The 16,252-nt window shown below is 36.9% G+C and overlaps 1 protein-coding gene across 1 annotated transcript; it reads right to left on the minus strand.

Moving 5' to 3' along the window:
* Window positions 1-2,275: 2,275 nt before the first annotated feature.
* Window positions 2,276-3,217, minus strand: LOC102918053 (olfactory receptor 4A5-like). The gene has a single exon (XM_015991098.3). The coding sequence runs from the start codon at window positions 3,215-3,217 to the stop codon at window positions 2,276-2,278; it is 942 nt and encodes a 313-aa protein (XP_015846584.3).
* Between the last annotated feature and the right edge of the window lie 13,035 nt (window positions 3,218-16,252).

Here is a 16,252-nt window from a genome sequence, read left to right on the forward strand (position 1 = left end):
TCTTCCTGTTCCCATGGGGTCTTCATTTAGCGAGAGATGTTGAGACCATGATTGGAAAAAGCACAGGAACAAATAGCCAAACTAGTGGAAACACATGAACTATGAACCAATAGCTGAGGAGCCCCCATGGAACTGGATCAGGCCCTTCTGGATAAGTGAGACAGTCGATTAGCTTGAACTGTTTGGGAGGCCCCCCAGGCAGTGGGACCAGGACCAGGACCTGTCCTTAGTGCATGAGCTGGCTTTTTGGAGCCTGGGGCCTATGCTGGGACACTTTGCTCAGCCTGGGTGAAGGGAGGAGGGGACTGGACCTGCCTTGACTGAATCTACCAGGCTGAGCTGAATCCCCAGGGGAGTCCTTGCCCTGGAGAAGGTGGGAATGGGGGGTGGATTGAGGGGAGGGTGGGGGGAAGGGCTCAAGGGGGAGAGCAGGAGGAAGGAGCACAGGAGAATCCATGACTGATAAATAAAATTTAATTAATTATAAAATAAAAAAGAATTCATAGTTTAAATTCCTTACACATTTGTCATCACTAGAAAATGCAGAATAGAAAGCATTTTTAAAGTATAATTAAAGTAACACAGAGTACAAAAACTCAAAGAAAAAATTTGAAACTGATTGATGAAAACAAACTGAGAAAAAAGTAATGATGGATTCTTGGATTCTAGGACTTGCAATATAATAGCTTTTCCTGGTCCCCAAAGAAAGATTTATTGAGATCAAGATATCAGCTCTTCTCTAAACTACCTACACAGCACACCACCAGCCAAATCTATCCTATCATGGAAATGTTGTTTGAATAAGATGATTTAATAGGATATATTTTATTACTTGTCAGAACCTGAACATCTAATAATAAAAATTAAATCAGGAAAAAGATCCATTCACCAAATTAAATTGTCTGCAAAGAGATCAAAAGAACACAAACATAAAATATAAAGGACAGGGTACATCATCAAGCCAGGAAATAGTTTTAGGACAACCAAAAGGGACAATTATTAATATAAAAATAAAATACCAAGGTTTACAAGGCATAGCAGGTAGATTGTGAATTTCCCACCATAGAAATAAATACTATGAGTGAAAATAAAATGAAAATTAAGTCAATTTTCCACATCAATGCTTACACAATTCAAAACAACATGAGTAGATAGATTACAGATTGTAAGTATCTTAATCTAGAAAAATATTTACAAAAAATTATTTCAAACTAAAATTTAATCGAATTAGAATTTTGTATTAATCAAAATAAATGAAAGTAGTGCAGAAAAACTATAAATAGAAGAGATTTTTAATAAACATGACAATACAGAATTAGTTGAAAGGAAAACCCAAAGAATTTCACCAAACCAATTATATTTAAAAAACATTTAGGATAAAAAAAAATCACATCTGTCCTAAATGGAGTATCTCCATCGAATGCATCCCTTCAAGCTTAAGGACCTATTCAGAAAAGATGGTGGAAAGATTGTCAAAGGGGGATGAATTCAAGGAGCTTCGTTTTTCTGACACTTTTGCATTTATGAGAGACTGGGACAGCATGCACACTGCCTGTACAGATTCAAGCCACACGAAATCCCACCACTGAAAAGAAAAGGGACACAAAGTTCCATACCTAACCAAGAAGCCTTCTATAATTGATTCCTACTGAGCAAGGAAAAAGTAGAATTCAACTGGATTGTTATTAGGTATATCAGCCACACTCCAGGACAGATACCATGTCCAAGAGTACTTGGCCAATAGAAAATGAACTCCATGGGTTTGGTTTGCTTTGCTTTGTTGTTTGGGTGTGTGGCAGAGGTCATTTTGCTTGGTTTGGGATTTTTTTCTCTTGTTGTATTTTTTTGTCTGTTTATTTTGATGTTTTTTTATGTTTGTTTTTGGGAGGGTTGAGAGGGAAAGTACAGAAAAGCAGGGGGAGATAGAGAGAGAGAACATGAACTTGGTTGAAATGGGAAGGTAGAAGGATCTGGGCAGATATGGGAGAGAAGAAAAAAACATGAATTAAATACATTGTAAGAAAAAAATTAGTGAAATTTTGATATAAACTAAAACAGGCAATTCATCAAAAATGGTTAAATAGGATAACTAAAAATGAATTATATGATAAGCAAATACACTAGTTATTTAAAAAATCAGAACAAAAAGTATTTACAAATTACATTCACAATACAAGCAGTTTTACAATACAAGGGTTAGTGTGAATGTTCAAGATGGAACACATATTACTAGAATTTATTCAAGGTTATTGCACGGTGCTTAGTAATACAAGCATCAAGAAGAAAGGCTTAATCTATTGGGACTTAACACTTTTTGCAGGAGCTTTTCTATAGAATTTTTCATCTCTGAATTTCTCAATGTATATATTAAAGGATTCAACATGGGAGTAACAATAGTATAAAATACAGTAATAGATTTATCAACAGGAAAACTAGAAACCGGTCTAGCATACATGAAAATACAGGGAACAAAAAAGAGGAAAACCACAGTGATATGGGAGCCACAGGTGAAAAGAGCTTTACGCCTCCCTTCCTGACTGTGATTCTTGAGAGATCTTAGGATGATTCCATAAGAAAGTAGGAGGAGGAAGAAGATCACTATACACATGGCCCCATTGTTGACAGTGGCAGAGAGGCCAATGAAGTAGGTATCAGTGCATGCAAGTAGCAATAATGGGTATGTGTCACAGACAAAGTGGTCAATGATATTAGGACCACAGAAAGAAAGTTTACACACAATAAGAACTTGAAACAAAGCATGTGCAAAACCTCCTGCCCAGGCCATCACTAAGAAGATGATGCATACCCGTCGATTCATGATAATCAAATAATGCAGGGGCTTACAGATGGCCACATAACGATCATAGGCCATTGCCACCAGAATGACAATATCAACACCACCAAATAAATGCTCTATAAAAAGCTGGCTGATGCATGCTTTGAAGGAGATGGTCTTCTTATCACGGAGCAAGTCTACAATCAACTTGGGTGAAATGGCAGTGGAATAAACAGCATCCATGAGTGACAGAGAGGCAAGGAAGAAGTACATTGGGGAGCCCAAGGAGGGGCTGACAATCACTGTCCCCACTATGAGCAGATTCCCCACCATTGTCACAATGTAGATGAGTAAAAACATAACAAATAATGCTTTTTGCCCAGCAGGATCCTGAGTGAAGCCCAGCAGGACAAACTCGGTGACATTGTTGTTCTGGCCCATTTAAACTTCTATCAGGCTTGTTTCAGAGAAAGAGCTCTTAAGAATAGGGCCTACCACAAATTGTGAGTAAGACTGTGAACCCATTCTGGCATGATGCATATGCTGTCTTCTACAGTAGTTAACCAGTACTAGGCATTTAGTAAATATCTATTGAGCTTTCCCTTGAAACAAGCTCCATCACTTTCTGTTACTAAATCTCTAATTACTAAGTTTATCTCAATATTAGTGAATCTCTATACAGAAGTGCAGACAGAGGTATCTCTGTGACCCATACCTATAAAAGTAGTTATTTACTGTACATTACACGTTGCCATTGATAGCAAAAACTGAACAGAGAAAAGGTATCTCTTTTAAGAAACTTGAAAAATGATTGTGGCATTAAACTCAAGTATATCAACTAATAAAGAGCAAGACTTTGAGCTGGTAATAGCTGTGGGTAATATTTTATAATATGAATTTGGGTAGTCCCCACAAAACACTGATCCTCAAGGAGCCATGCCATTACTATTATATTACACTATTAAGCATGTACAGTAAACCTCACTAGATAATTTTAGGCATCATGTACATATCACTTATTCTAATAAAAAGTAGATTTTGAACTGCACCAAATGCCTCCAATATTATTGAGCACATCATTACCTGCAGCAATTACTTTGTTTGATTCTGACATATTTTAGTACTGTGACATATTTTAGCAGTTACAGTTCCATGTGATGCTTTCTTATACTAATTAGTAACACAATTACATCCACCAGCAGGTTTTTCACAAGTATTTTTACTTTACCTGAACTAATCCACTGCTCTTACCATGTCCTCCATCAGCAGAGTTTACTTCTTCCATAACTCTCAGAAAAAAATCTAGGCAGAGACACAGAGTGAAATAGAAACAGAAATGAGCAAGTGAATATTAAGTAAAAACTGAATACTGAGTTATGAATACTGAATGGATTTTATCTTCATACATTCTAGATGCTGCTGGGCCTCACATTGGAATTTGCCTGAATTCCCAAAAGCCAAACACTGAAAGAAAATGCATAGCCAGAATGCAAATATGTACGTTGTATTTATTTTCACGCTGCTGTTTGCATTCTGAAAAAAAAGGGGGATTGAAAAATATTCCACAGTATTTCTCAGTCTCACAGTCCCTAATGGTCTACAGCAGTCACTTCTGACCCCCTCCCTTCCTCTTGTGCTGTCATTTTTTCCCTTTTTGTCACATTTGGACATTTCCAAGTTTATCACTGCTTCTGGAATGATACAAATAATATAAAATGGAATTTAGTACCTACTGTGACAAAATAATATCTCTAACTCTGTTTTACATGGTATAGTAAGAAAGAATGTGAGAAATACTTGTTCAGAAAAAAATTCCAGTGATGAAAATTGTGGACACTGAAGCCACACCTGATTATAGTATGAGATTCTTTTAGTTTGTATCATCCTGATCTTGACCATCTTAGTAAGTCTCCCTTTGCCTCTGTTACACCATTTATACCACAGGGACTTCCATAATATCCCTCTCCTAGAGTGGTCTGTTGGTGTTCTTATGAAATGTCTAACCACTTCCCACTCAGCACATTAGACATCTCAGTGGTGGGTATGATTGCTATTCTTGGATGTTTCCCTGTGAGCATCCACTGACAATAAGTCATGAGAATTTCTGTCCATTAACAGGAATATAGACATAGTCTGGGTTAGAAAAAACAGCACGTGTGCCTCATGAACCACTTTATGAACTTGGATTGAACTTATATATCTTATTATCTTGTTTTATTTTATATATATAAATTCATTTATTATATGTAAAATAGTATCAATATTCACCTGTGAAGAAATATATTTGGACTAATACAAGCAAAATTCCACTTGCACGTTCTTGTAATCAAGAAGGCCATGTGCAGAGTCAAAGCATCTGTAGAAGCACCTGGGACACAGTTTACACATGTCTCATTCACATATATGCTTCCATCTGAGTCGGAACATCTATCATTGTCATTCTTGAAGTTCACCACTGTCATAGGCATGCCTATCACAAAACATAAGAATACTGTATCACTTATGCCCAATTCTGTCTTGCACATTTTACTTCTACACAGTTCAGTGCATTCAATATTGATCAGCATTGGTTTTCACCAGGTTAAACCATTTAGAGCCTAATGTGATTATTCATGTAATAGACAAAAAAAGACTACATAAGCTATACAATACTAGACATATATATAATGCACATTATCAAATGGTCAATTCTATAAACACTAAAAATAGTATGACTGCTTTCATTTTGAGCTACTGTTAACATACTTCTTGAAAAATAATAGTATACTCCATTATTAAGAACATGTCTTTTTTTTAAAAAAAAAATAGTCTTATATTTTAAAAATACTTTGCTAGCATGAAAATTGTATCTCCCATAAAGAGGAGTGAAGTTATATCACTTCTCTTATATCACTTCACTTATATCACTTTGACAAAACACAGATACAAATGAAAATAAGCAAATTAGTCAATTTACCTCAGTATCAGGACAAACGATATTACATTTTCTCTCTCATTTGTGAATTGTAGACTTTCAGTAGATACATAAAATCATATACTCACAGAAGATATGAGAGTGGAAGGGAAAATATCAGGGAAACTATCCAGTTTTTAATACCATGTACAGTATTATGCAATACCAAACTAACAAACATCTATGGTAGAAGATGAAGTATCCCTTTATGCTTTTTCATTATTTACATATACTAATATGTTCATTGGGCAATTCTCAGATACACACATGAAATACAACATTAAGCAACTGAAATATAACAGATACTTGATCTTATTCACCTTAAACACTTGTGAGGATACAGAATTTTTAATTTCCCTGTTTCAAATATTTAAAGTGATTGTGCATCCTTTTTAATAAAACACAATGTCCCACAAAATAAAAAATAATAAATCACTGTCATTTATAACGTATAAGATTTTTCACTTCCTATTTGTCCAGATGGAACATAACTGAGCAACAACCCCAAAAGTAGTCTGTGACACTGATAGCAAATGTACTTGTATTTCATGATAAATTTCTCTGTGTAGCATCTTAATTTTCCCAATATACATACTTCCTATGAGAACATATAACTTACAGTGTCAGTTGTATTTCAGTATATCACACGAATCTTTAGCTAGTACTCCTTGCTTGTGGTCTCATGGACTCACAACATGGTTCTTAGTTTTCTTCCAAAAAAATCAAAGGCTCTTTTGCTGGTAGGGCTGCAATTATTTTGTGTACCTATGTGACTTCATGGAACACATTACAAGAAATGAACTTCAATAGATGAGGAAAGAGGACCAAGACACTGTAAAAGACACATTTCCACAAAGTTTCCTATTATCTAAGTCTTTCAGAGAAAAGTAAGAATATCCAAGTTAAATTTAAATGAAAAATATGGAAATTTAATGTCAAAACTTACTCCTAAAGGTAGGTAGATATTGTCACATTCTAAGAAAAATTCTTCATAAAAGTACAAAGATGTATTATTTGTGTGTATATAAGAAGTCCACCTAATAAATAAAAATTGTTAGCACTCTTTATATGATCATTTTAATTAAAAACTCACAGCCCTACAATTAATTTTATAAATTTTTCTCTTTTAGTCAATTGTGCTAAAGGCATCCCAAAGGTCTCGACTTTAATGAAGTACAGCAGCATCCTTGTATCTCACAAATAATCCAGATACTTAACATGACAAATCAGTGGTTTAAACTACAGAAGCATTAATGGTGAAAGTTTCTCATGACTAGAACCAGAAGTCTTCTGTCTCTATCACTCAGATAATCTCCATAAAATCCTTTCCTTTCTTGTTAAAAAACATTGCCCTGTATGTAGAAGACTCCAGGAAATTGAGACTATCCACAGACTGTCATAACGATGAATAAAGCACATGGATGGTACACATCAAGGGTTAAATACCAGAGGCTACCTGGGTCATTTGATCAGGAAAAACATTTCTTTCATTTATATTCACAATACTGTCTAAGACTTTTGCACCATCATTATTTAAATAGATAAGCTAGTTAAAATATTTGGAACAAGTTCAAACAGACTCATCTCTTTTGAACAGACTTCTTTTCAATAATCCCCAGAGGTAAAATCCTTGAATCTTGCCAAGAATGAGTAGGTAACAGCCAAGCTGATTTGAAAAATCTATAATAAGAAAACAAATGTCTAGGGTTTTTTTGGACCAAGTGACTATGAGCTAATGTTGAAGTATGAAATATTTACATATTGTGGGTAACATTTAAAACACCCTTGAGGAGGAAGCAACCTCAGTCCCCATTCCCAACATCACCCAGCAAACTATAGTTTTGTACTTAATGGTCAGAAAGACTTTGCATATCTACTTTGAGCTGCAGAGTTGGATCTGTTGTTTGTGCAGTTGGTACTTATGATCTAATTTTGGGAGACAAATGGTTGTGTTATTTGGTAGGTATAAAAACTTTTCATGGAGGCCTTAATTTATGTGAGATAGGACTATAATGAATTTCAATGTATTCATTCAAGTCTATAATTACTTATTAATAATTAATTGAGTTACTTTACTAGAAATTATTTTTCAAAAAAGTAACAATAATTAAGAACTTCCTGTTATTGAGCTTGTTATTTGGTCATTGGCTCCAGTAAGTAGATGCTCCCATGTGCTTACTTCCAGGTTGGATCTTCTGTGTCACAAAGACCTACCTAGGTTACAACACTGGCAGGTGATAGGTTCCACTGAATTTGGAAATTTAAATGTATGTTGCAAATTAGTTAAATCCATCAACTTCAAATATGATATTTATAAGATAAAAAGCATGTCTAATCAGGATGCTTTTCTTGGTAGTAAATGGAAAAAAACAACAATGGGCACAAATTTCTGAGGTTAAAATTATCACTCAAAGATGAAGAATTGAAATATATGAAGACATCAACTCTGTGTCCTTTTCATCTGCATTCAAACACCTACAAAAGCTTTCCACTTAAAGTTTCTTGTATCATATAATGATTCCAACAAGCCAAAATCTGAATTGCATGTAAGGAAAAAATTAATAACCAAGGGTTTTACCAATATTCTTACATATTTTTAAATAAATAGTACATTTTTGATCAATTCATATGAAAAGTAAATTATAGTGAAAACTGAAAATATTTTGAACAATGATGAAAACATTTGATAGCCTATAAGCATGCAAAACTATCCGAAGAATTTAAGTACTGAAAAATTATTGCAAAAAGCATCTGTTTTACAAATTTTAGCACAATGTCCTCTAGGACCATCCATGTTCTCCCAAATGATATAAAAATATCACATTGTATGCCATAAATGCCTATAAATTTTGTCAATTAAAAATGAAGTAATTAACAAAGTCCTTTTGTCCTAATTATTTTCTCTTTTATATTCATGATTATAGACTGATACACACACACACACACACACACACACACACATACACACACACCCTCACACTCTCACATGCACACACATACATGTATACAAATGGGAAAAGGGTAGATGATAGATAATTTATAGAATATTTCTCAATGATTAATGATGAATACTTTTTGGATAATAGTATAATAGCATGACTACAGTCATAAATCTACTAACATCTTTGTGAGTATATATGTGCATATATGCACATGTGTCCAGTGATCTCTTATATTTAATTGTGTAATGCATCCTCAAAAGAAACAGAAAATATATGTTTTCCTTCTGGGTCTAATCTTGTGAATCCATACAATCCATACAATCCAATTCTCATTTTTTCCTCAACCCATCAGATCCAGCAATGGTCCCATAGCGAGAGCAAGGTTTATTCTGACCACCTCCTCCTGCACTGCCACCAATATCTATACTTCTTCCTGGACTTACCCTTCAGGCACCTACCCACAAGTTGCTTTGATCAGCTTTAACTACCACACCCCATACCCAGTCTCCAGTGACTTCTCTAGAGTCTAGCTTTCTGAATACTCACTGCAACCTGATCTTCATTTCTCTGCAACCAGCCAAGTCAAGCCTAGTTTCCACAGCCAGTAGCCTGGCCTACTCTGACCACCCATAGGTGTGCAGCAGTAGTCCTCTATTCTATCTCAGGGTAACACTCACTGTGTTCCATCCTAATCTAACAACTACCACCTGTGCCACAGCTTACTTCTAAGCTTCCTAAAAATCTGCCTCAACCACCAGATATAGCCGAGGTTCACAATCAGTGCACAATCCTATCTGGATTTCCCTATTTCCATGCCAAAACGCTCTAGACTTCAGCCAGGATTCTCCTCACCTAGCTACTAAACCAAAAGATTCTCCCATATCAAACCAAACTTTTCTACCTTGACCTATCTCCACACACACTATTGACTTGTAATACTATTTCATTTCCCTCTGTCCAACCAACTTCATTCCACTCAAGACAAATACAAACCCTAGACCCATCCTGCCCCTAGATCTTCTCTTCTTCCCCAACCTGCCTTATCCATAACAAGTTAAGAACTAATAAAAGGAGTGCATAGGCCCAGATAATCATCAGAATGCCAACAATGTGAAATATCAAACCAATTTTACTGTTACCCCTACCATTCATGAGCATGAAAGATCTTTCAATCTTCTGATATCTTCTTCAATTTCTTTCATCAAAAACCTGAAGTTTTTGTCATACAAGTCTTTTACTTGCTTGGTAAGAGTTACCTCAAGATATTTTATGTTATTTGAGGCTACTGTGAATTGTTCTGGTTCCCTGATTTTTTTGTCAGTTTGTTGTAATTTGCATATATGAGGGCTAATGATATGTTTTAGTTTATCTTGTATCCAGTATCTTTGATGGGAGTGTTTATCAGCTGTAGAAGTTCCCTGATGTAATTTTTAGCATCATTTATATATACTATCAAATGACCTTCCTACCAAAACAACCTACAGATACAATGTAATCTCCATCAAAATTCCAGCAATTCTTTAAAGACATTTAAAGGACAATTCTCAGCTTCAGATGGAAAAAAAAGAATAGATAAAACAATAATAAACAATAAAAAAACTACTGCAGGTATCACAATCCCTGATTTCAAATTGTACTACACTACTATAGTAATAAAAAAAACTGCATAGTATTGGCATAAAAACAGATATATTGATCAATGGAATCAAATTGAAGACCCAGACATAAATCTACACACTTATGGACACCTGATTTTTTTAAAGAAGCCAGAAATATACAATGGAAAAGACAGAATCTTCAACAAATAGTGCTGTTCAAACTGGTTGTCTACCTGTAGAAGAATGTGGATAAAACCATATCTATCACCCTGCACAAAACTCAAGTCCAGATGGATCAAAGATCTCAACATAGTACCAGATACACTGAACCTGGCAGAAAAGAAAGTAGGAAATAGCCTTGAATGCATGTCACAGGAGACAACTTCCTGAACAGAACACTGATAATGCATGCATAAAGATCAACAATCAGTAAATGAGTAGGTCCTCATGAAACTGAAATGCTTCTGTAAGGCAAAGGACACTGGTATCAGAAAAAGAGGCAATCTACAGAATAGGAAAATATTTTACCATTGCTTCATACCATAGTGGACTAATATCCAAAATAATAAAGAATACAAGAAACTAGATATCAAAAACAAGTAATCCAAATTAAAAAATGGGATAGAGATCTAAACAGAATTTACAGCATAGAAATCTCAAATGCCTGAGAAACTCTTAAAGAAATATTCAACATCCTTAGCCATCAGGGAAATGCAAATCAAAATTACTCTGAGATTCCATCTTACACCTATTAGCATGGGTAAAATCAATAACACAAGAGACAGTTCATGTGAGGATATGGAAGAAGGGTGAACATTCCTCCATTGCTGGTGGAAGTGTAAATGTGTTCAGCTACTATGGAAATCAGTAGGGCAGTTCTGAAGAAAGTTGGGAGTTGATCTACCAAAGATCTAGCTGGAAATATACCCAAAGAATACTCCATCCCACCACAAAAACACTTGCTCAACTACATTCATAGCAGCTTCATTCATAATAGCCAGACTATGGATATTATGGAAACAACCTAGATGCCCATCAAAGAATGGATAAAGAAATTGTGATACATTTACACAATGGAATATTGTTCAGTTTTAAAAACAATGACATCATGAAATTTATAGGCAAATTGATATAACTAGAAAAAAAAATTATCCTGAGTGAGGTAACCCAGACCCAGAAAGACAAATATGATTTGTATTCATTAATGGATATTGGTCATTAAGTAAATGATTAGTGGATATTGGTCATTAAGTAAATGATAACCAAGCTACACCTGTAAGAGATTAGGTTAAAAAAAAGGAGGTCTCTAGTGTTACAAATAGATCTCCCAGGAGAGGGAAAATAGAATAGATTTTGCTGGTGGAATGAGGGTGGATGGGGATGCAGGGGGGATTAATGAGTGGGGATATGGGATACAGAGAGTGAGTTTGAGGAGAGAGGGCTGAACCTAGGGGGAAACACTTCCTGAAACCTATGAGAGTGATCCTAGGGAGGATCCCATAGTAACACAGTATACAAAGTTTCAACTGGTCATCTCTTGTAGCAAGGCAAGGCTCACAAGGGTGGGACTAGATTGCACTCAACTGAGGTTTTTGTTTGTTTTTTTTAATTGATTTTGTTGTTCTTTTATTTAATTCATTTATTTATTTTACGTCCCAATCACAGTTTCTCCTCCCTGCTCTCCACCCATTATCTTCCCCCACCTTCCCTCTGCCCTGCCTTGATCCACTCCTCCTCTGTTCCTATTCAGAAAGGGGCAGCTCTCCCATGGATATCAACAAGCTTGGCATTTCAAGTTGCAGTTAGAATAAGCTCCTCCTCCTTTATTAAAGTTGAGAAATGCAATCTAATATGAGGAATAGGTTCCCAAGACCAACCAAAGTGTTAGGGACAGTCCCTTCTCCCATTGTTAGGAGTCCCACAAGTAGACCAAGCTGCACACTGTCACATGTGTGTAGAGGGCCTAAGTTGGTCCCATGCAAGGTCCCTGGTTGTTGGTTCAGACACTGTGACATTTTATGTGTCAGGTTAGTTGTTTCTATGGGATTTTTTATGTTGTCCTTGACCCCTCTGGCTCCTACAATTCTTCCTCTCTATCTTCAGCAGAGTTTTCCAAGCTTGGGCTAATCTTTGACTGTGAGTCTCTCTGCATCTGTTTATATCAGTTACTGGATTAAGGCTCTGATGACAATTGAAGTAGTCACCAATCTGACCATGGGAGATGGTCAGTTCAGGCTACATATTCACTATTGCTTGGAGTCTTAGCTGGAGATCATTGTTATAGTCCTGGAGAAGTCCCTCAAAAGACCACCATTCACATATGCAATCAATAAGGGCATTTATTATCTGGAGAGTAAGGCACCAGTATGCTGGGGTCACACATCTGACACAAAGGCAAAATGGAGATCTTGAGAGAGGCTTGCAGGCTCTTTTTAAGCATAGCTAAGAGGAGTTTCAGAGATAGCTATCTCAGATTTGATTGACTTATGCAATTGGCAATCATATTAGTACATTCAAATGTACTAGGGTTGGCAGGGGCTGGTTAAGGCTACAGTTTTTCCATTTGGAGCAAGTCTGGAGAAGTCCCAGGCCCTGTCCTTATTTGTTTATTACCTTGAGCTATTGACTTTGGGGGCTGGCCCAGTGGCCCAGGATTGATGTGTCCTATCTCCCTCATCCCTGCTGTCAGGGGCATTGGAGATTGATGGTGCTTTGTTCAGGGCTTTCTCAGAAACTGCCTGCTCCATTTCAAGAAGCAAGAACTGAGGACTACAACTAAGTTATTAGGAGCCTGTTGTAATATTTACCTGGCCTTGTACCAGGTTTCTATCTGACCCCAAAATGCCCCCCTTTTCCAATTATCTCTTTCAGTTTTCTTCTATTCCATCCACTGCCAACCCTGTTGTGGATATTTGATTTTGATCACACTATGAAACCTGAGACTATATTAATAAAATCAACCTTGGCTCAGGAGGCCCAGGCAGAAACTTCTTGACAGGAATTAGTCATAGAAAGTACTGAGGACCCAGGAAGATGTATACAGAGATACACAGGAAGGAGTAAGGAAGGACTTAGATATTTACAACCTTTTTTGTTCAGGATGAGTGGAGATATGCTTCTCTTGTTGGGTCTCTGGCCATAAAGGAAGGTCAGCTGGTTGCTTTTCAGCCTCTCTGAGCTAGCAGGTTTTCTTCCCAACATCTGACTTTGTAGTCTTTATTGGTAACTAGAACAATAGAGACTTAGTAAAAACCTACATTTGGCAGCAGCAGAGAGCCAGTGCAGGCAGGACCAGAAATCCCACCAGGCCACAGACTGAGTGGTGGGCCACTGACAGTGGGGGCCACGTGGCTGCAGACAGTAGTTAAAATATCAGATTCAGGTGCAGCTGCTAAGCTAAGCCAACAGAAAAACAACATCTGGCATTGCATTATGGAGCATGGCCAAACAAATGGAGAAGCCACACCAGCCAGCAGTGTAGCAGCTGGACGTTTCCCTCACAAGGCTCTGCTCCCGCCACTGACACAGCTTTAAGAGACTCTAGAGGGTGGCTCCTGGTTCATTGTTGTAGCGAGAACATACCCCGGTTACAGGGGATGAATAATCACTTTTGATTCAGACTTGGTATAACACTCATTTATTCACACAATAAGATTACAAGCAATACTTATCCTGCCTTCCAAATGGAAGCAGGAGTACCTCTCCGGGTGTACAGATCCGGACTCGGGACGTCTGTTCCTCTGGATCTTGGGTCAGCCTTCCTCATGTCAGCCACGTCTGCACTGGGGACAGGATCTCACGTCTCTAGTGGAGGAGAGTCATCTCACCGGAGGGCCTGACGAGCTCTGTTGGCTGGGTCTGAGGTTTCATCTTTTATATTCTTTTTCTGGCTAGGTTTCTAGTCTTACCCTTACTTCCACAGATAGCTTATAGCTTATCACTACTCCATTTGTGGTTTACTTATGTCATTCTATTGCTTATCACACCTGACCAGGGTTGTTCACCCTAGGCCTTATATGCTCCTTACAATTGTGGAATGGATCTTGAGCTCGCTGCTGACATTGCTGCTGTGGGCAAACTGAAAGGTCAGCAGATTGGTGAGACACCCAAAAAATTCTTGAGAGTTAAATAATATTAAATATTAAAAAGAAAAATCTTCCCCACATTAAGAATGGGAACTATCACAATGCAGGTAGGGAGTTGGGACTCTGAATGGTGCTACAATGGATAGATTGAAAATGGAAAAAAATAGATGAGGGGTAACTGACTTAGCTGGGATTGACATAATGTCAATTATAATTAGTAACAGTTTGGCAATTCATATTTAATCCTTTAAAAAGTGGTTTGATTACTGTGCCAAATATAAAAACTTGACTGATCAGGTCCCAGCCTTCAGGAGTATGCAGAAGGAATGGCAAAGTCTGTCATTGGACTAATAAATGCAAATTAACAAGGGGCAAGCAAAGTAACCCTTTATCATTGGGAAATGCCTTAGGGGTCTCCTATAGGCCTCATTATCAAATAAGGCTCAATCCCTCCCTGTTAGCATTGTAGACACTCATCCACAGAATGACTAAAAGACATAATGCCTAATGTTAAGAAACATATTGATCTGAATGTGAAAAAAGACAAAACAGCTTCAGTAGATAAAACAAAAAATTCAGGAGAGACCATATTACCAGTATGTTGACAAACTTCTATAAATGATCAAAGACCAAAGTATAAAATACAAATAAATGGCATTTTAATTAAAGGTCTCATAGATGCAGAAACAGATATAACAATAATTTCACCAAAATCTTGGCATCCAGGTTGACCTCTTCAAGAGGTAAATATTCAGCTTCTAGGGACTGGAACTTTAGCTCAGGTAAAACAAAGTACAAGGTGGGTCAAATGTATAGTGTCAGGAAAAACAGGTAGGGAAATTAAAGCCATATGTGGCTAACGTAGCAATGAATTTATGGGGATGTGATTTGTTTTACAGCAATGAAAAACACACATGAACATTTCTTCAATCTCAGAAACAAACCATAAAATAAAGAATACTTCTGAGAGAAATATTAAAAGATACTATCAAGAACAGTCACAGATCGTTCAGATTGAATATACCAGGACATAACCACTGTTGGTCTTTCAAAGATATCAACAGCCTTCTGTAGCTAGAGTTTTCCTGCCTTGCCCACAGTCAGGACAAATATTTGTCACCCACCAGTCCCACAGCTGCTCAGACCTGACCAAGTAAACACAGAGACTTATATTGCTTACAAACTGTATGGCCGTGGCAGGCTTCTTGCTAACTGCTCTTTTATCTTAAATTAACCCATTTCTATAAATCTATACCTTGTCACGTGGCTGGTGGCATACCGGCGTCTTTACATGCTGCTTGTCCTGGCGGTGGCTGCAGTGTCTCTTTCCCCTTCTTCCTGTTTTCCCAATTTTCCTCTCTCTTTGTCCCACCTATACTTCCTGCCTGGTCATTGGCCATCAGTGTTTTATTTATATAGAGTGATATCCACAGCAGCCTTCCCTTTAAAATAGTTAACTTGCAAACCTGTCTGGGTAGAACAATGGCCTTTGATATCAGAAAAATTACAGGCATTAGAACAGCTGGTACAAGAGCAGCTAAATGTCCAACATATTGAAGAAATGACCAGTCCTTGAAATTCTCCTATATTTGTCATTAAAAAAAAATCTGAGAAAATAGAGAATGGCAACAGATCAGAGAGCTATAGGTAAAATGATCCATCCAATGGTCTCTTTACAACCTGGAATTCTCTTCTTTCTTTGTTATATAAACGGTGGTCTATTATAGAAACTGATTTAAAAGGCTCCTTTTTTACTATACCTTTACACAAACAGAATATGGAAAATTTTGCCTTCACAGTGCCTACTTTTAATAATTCCCAGCCTGTTAAAAAGTATCATTGGAAAATTCTTCCACAAAGAATGTTAAACAGCCCCACCTTGTGCCAATATTTTGTAC

The sequence above is a fragment of the Peromyscus maniculatus genome, chromosome 4, assembly GCF_049852395.1.
Source record: "Peromyscus maniculatus bairdii isolate BWxNUB_F1_BW_parent chromosome 4, HU_Pman_BW_mat_3.1, whole genome shotgun sequence".
In the NCBI taxonomy this organism is placed as follows: domain Eukaryota; kingdom Metazoa; phylum Chordata; class Mammalia; order Rodentia; family Cricetidae; genus Peromyscus; species Peromyscus maniculatus.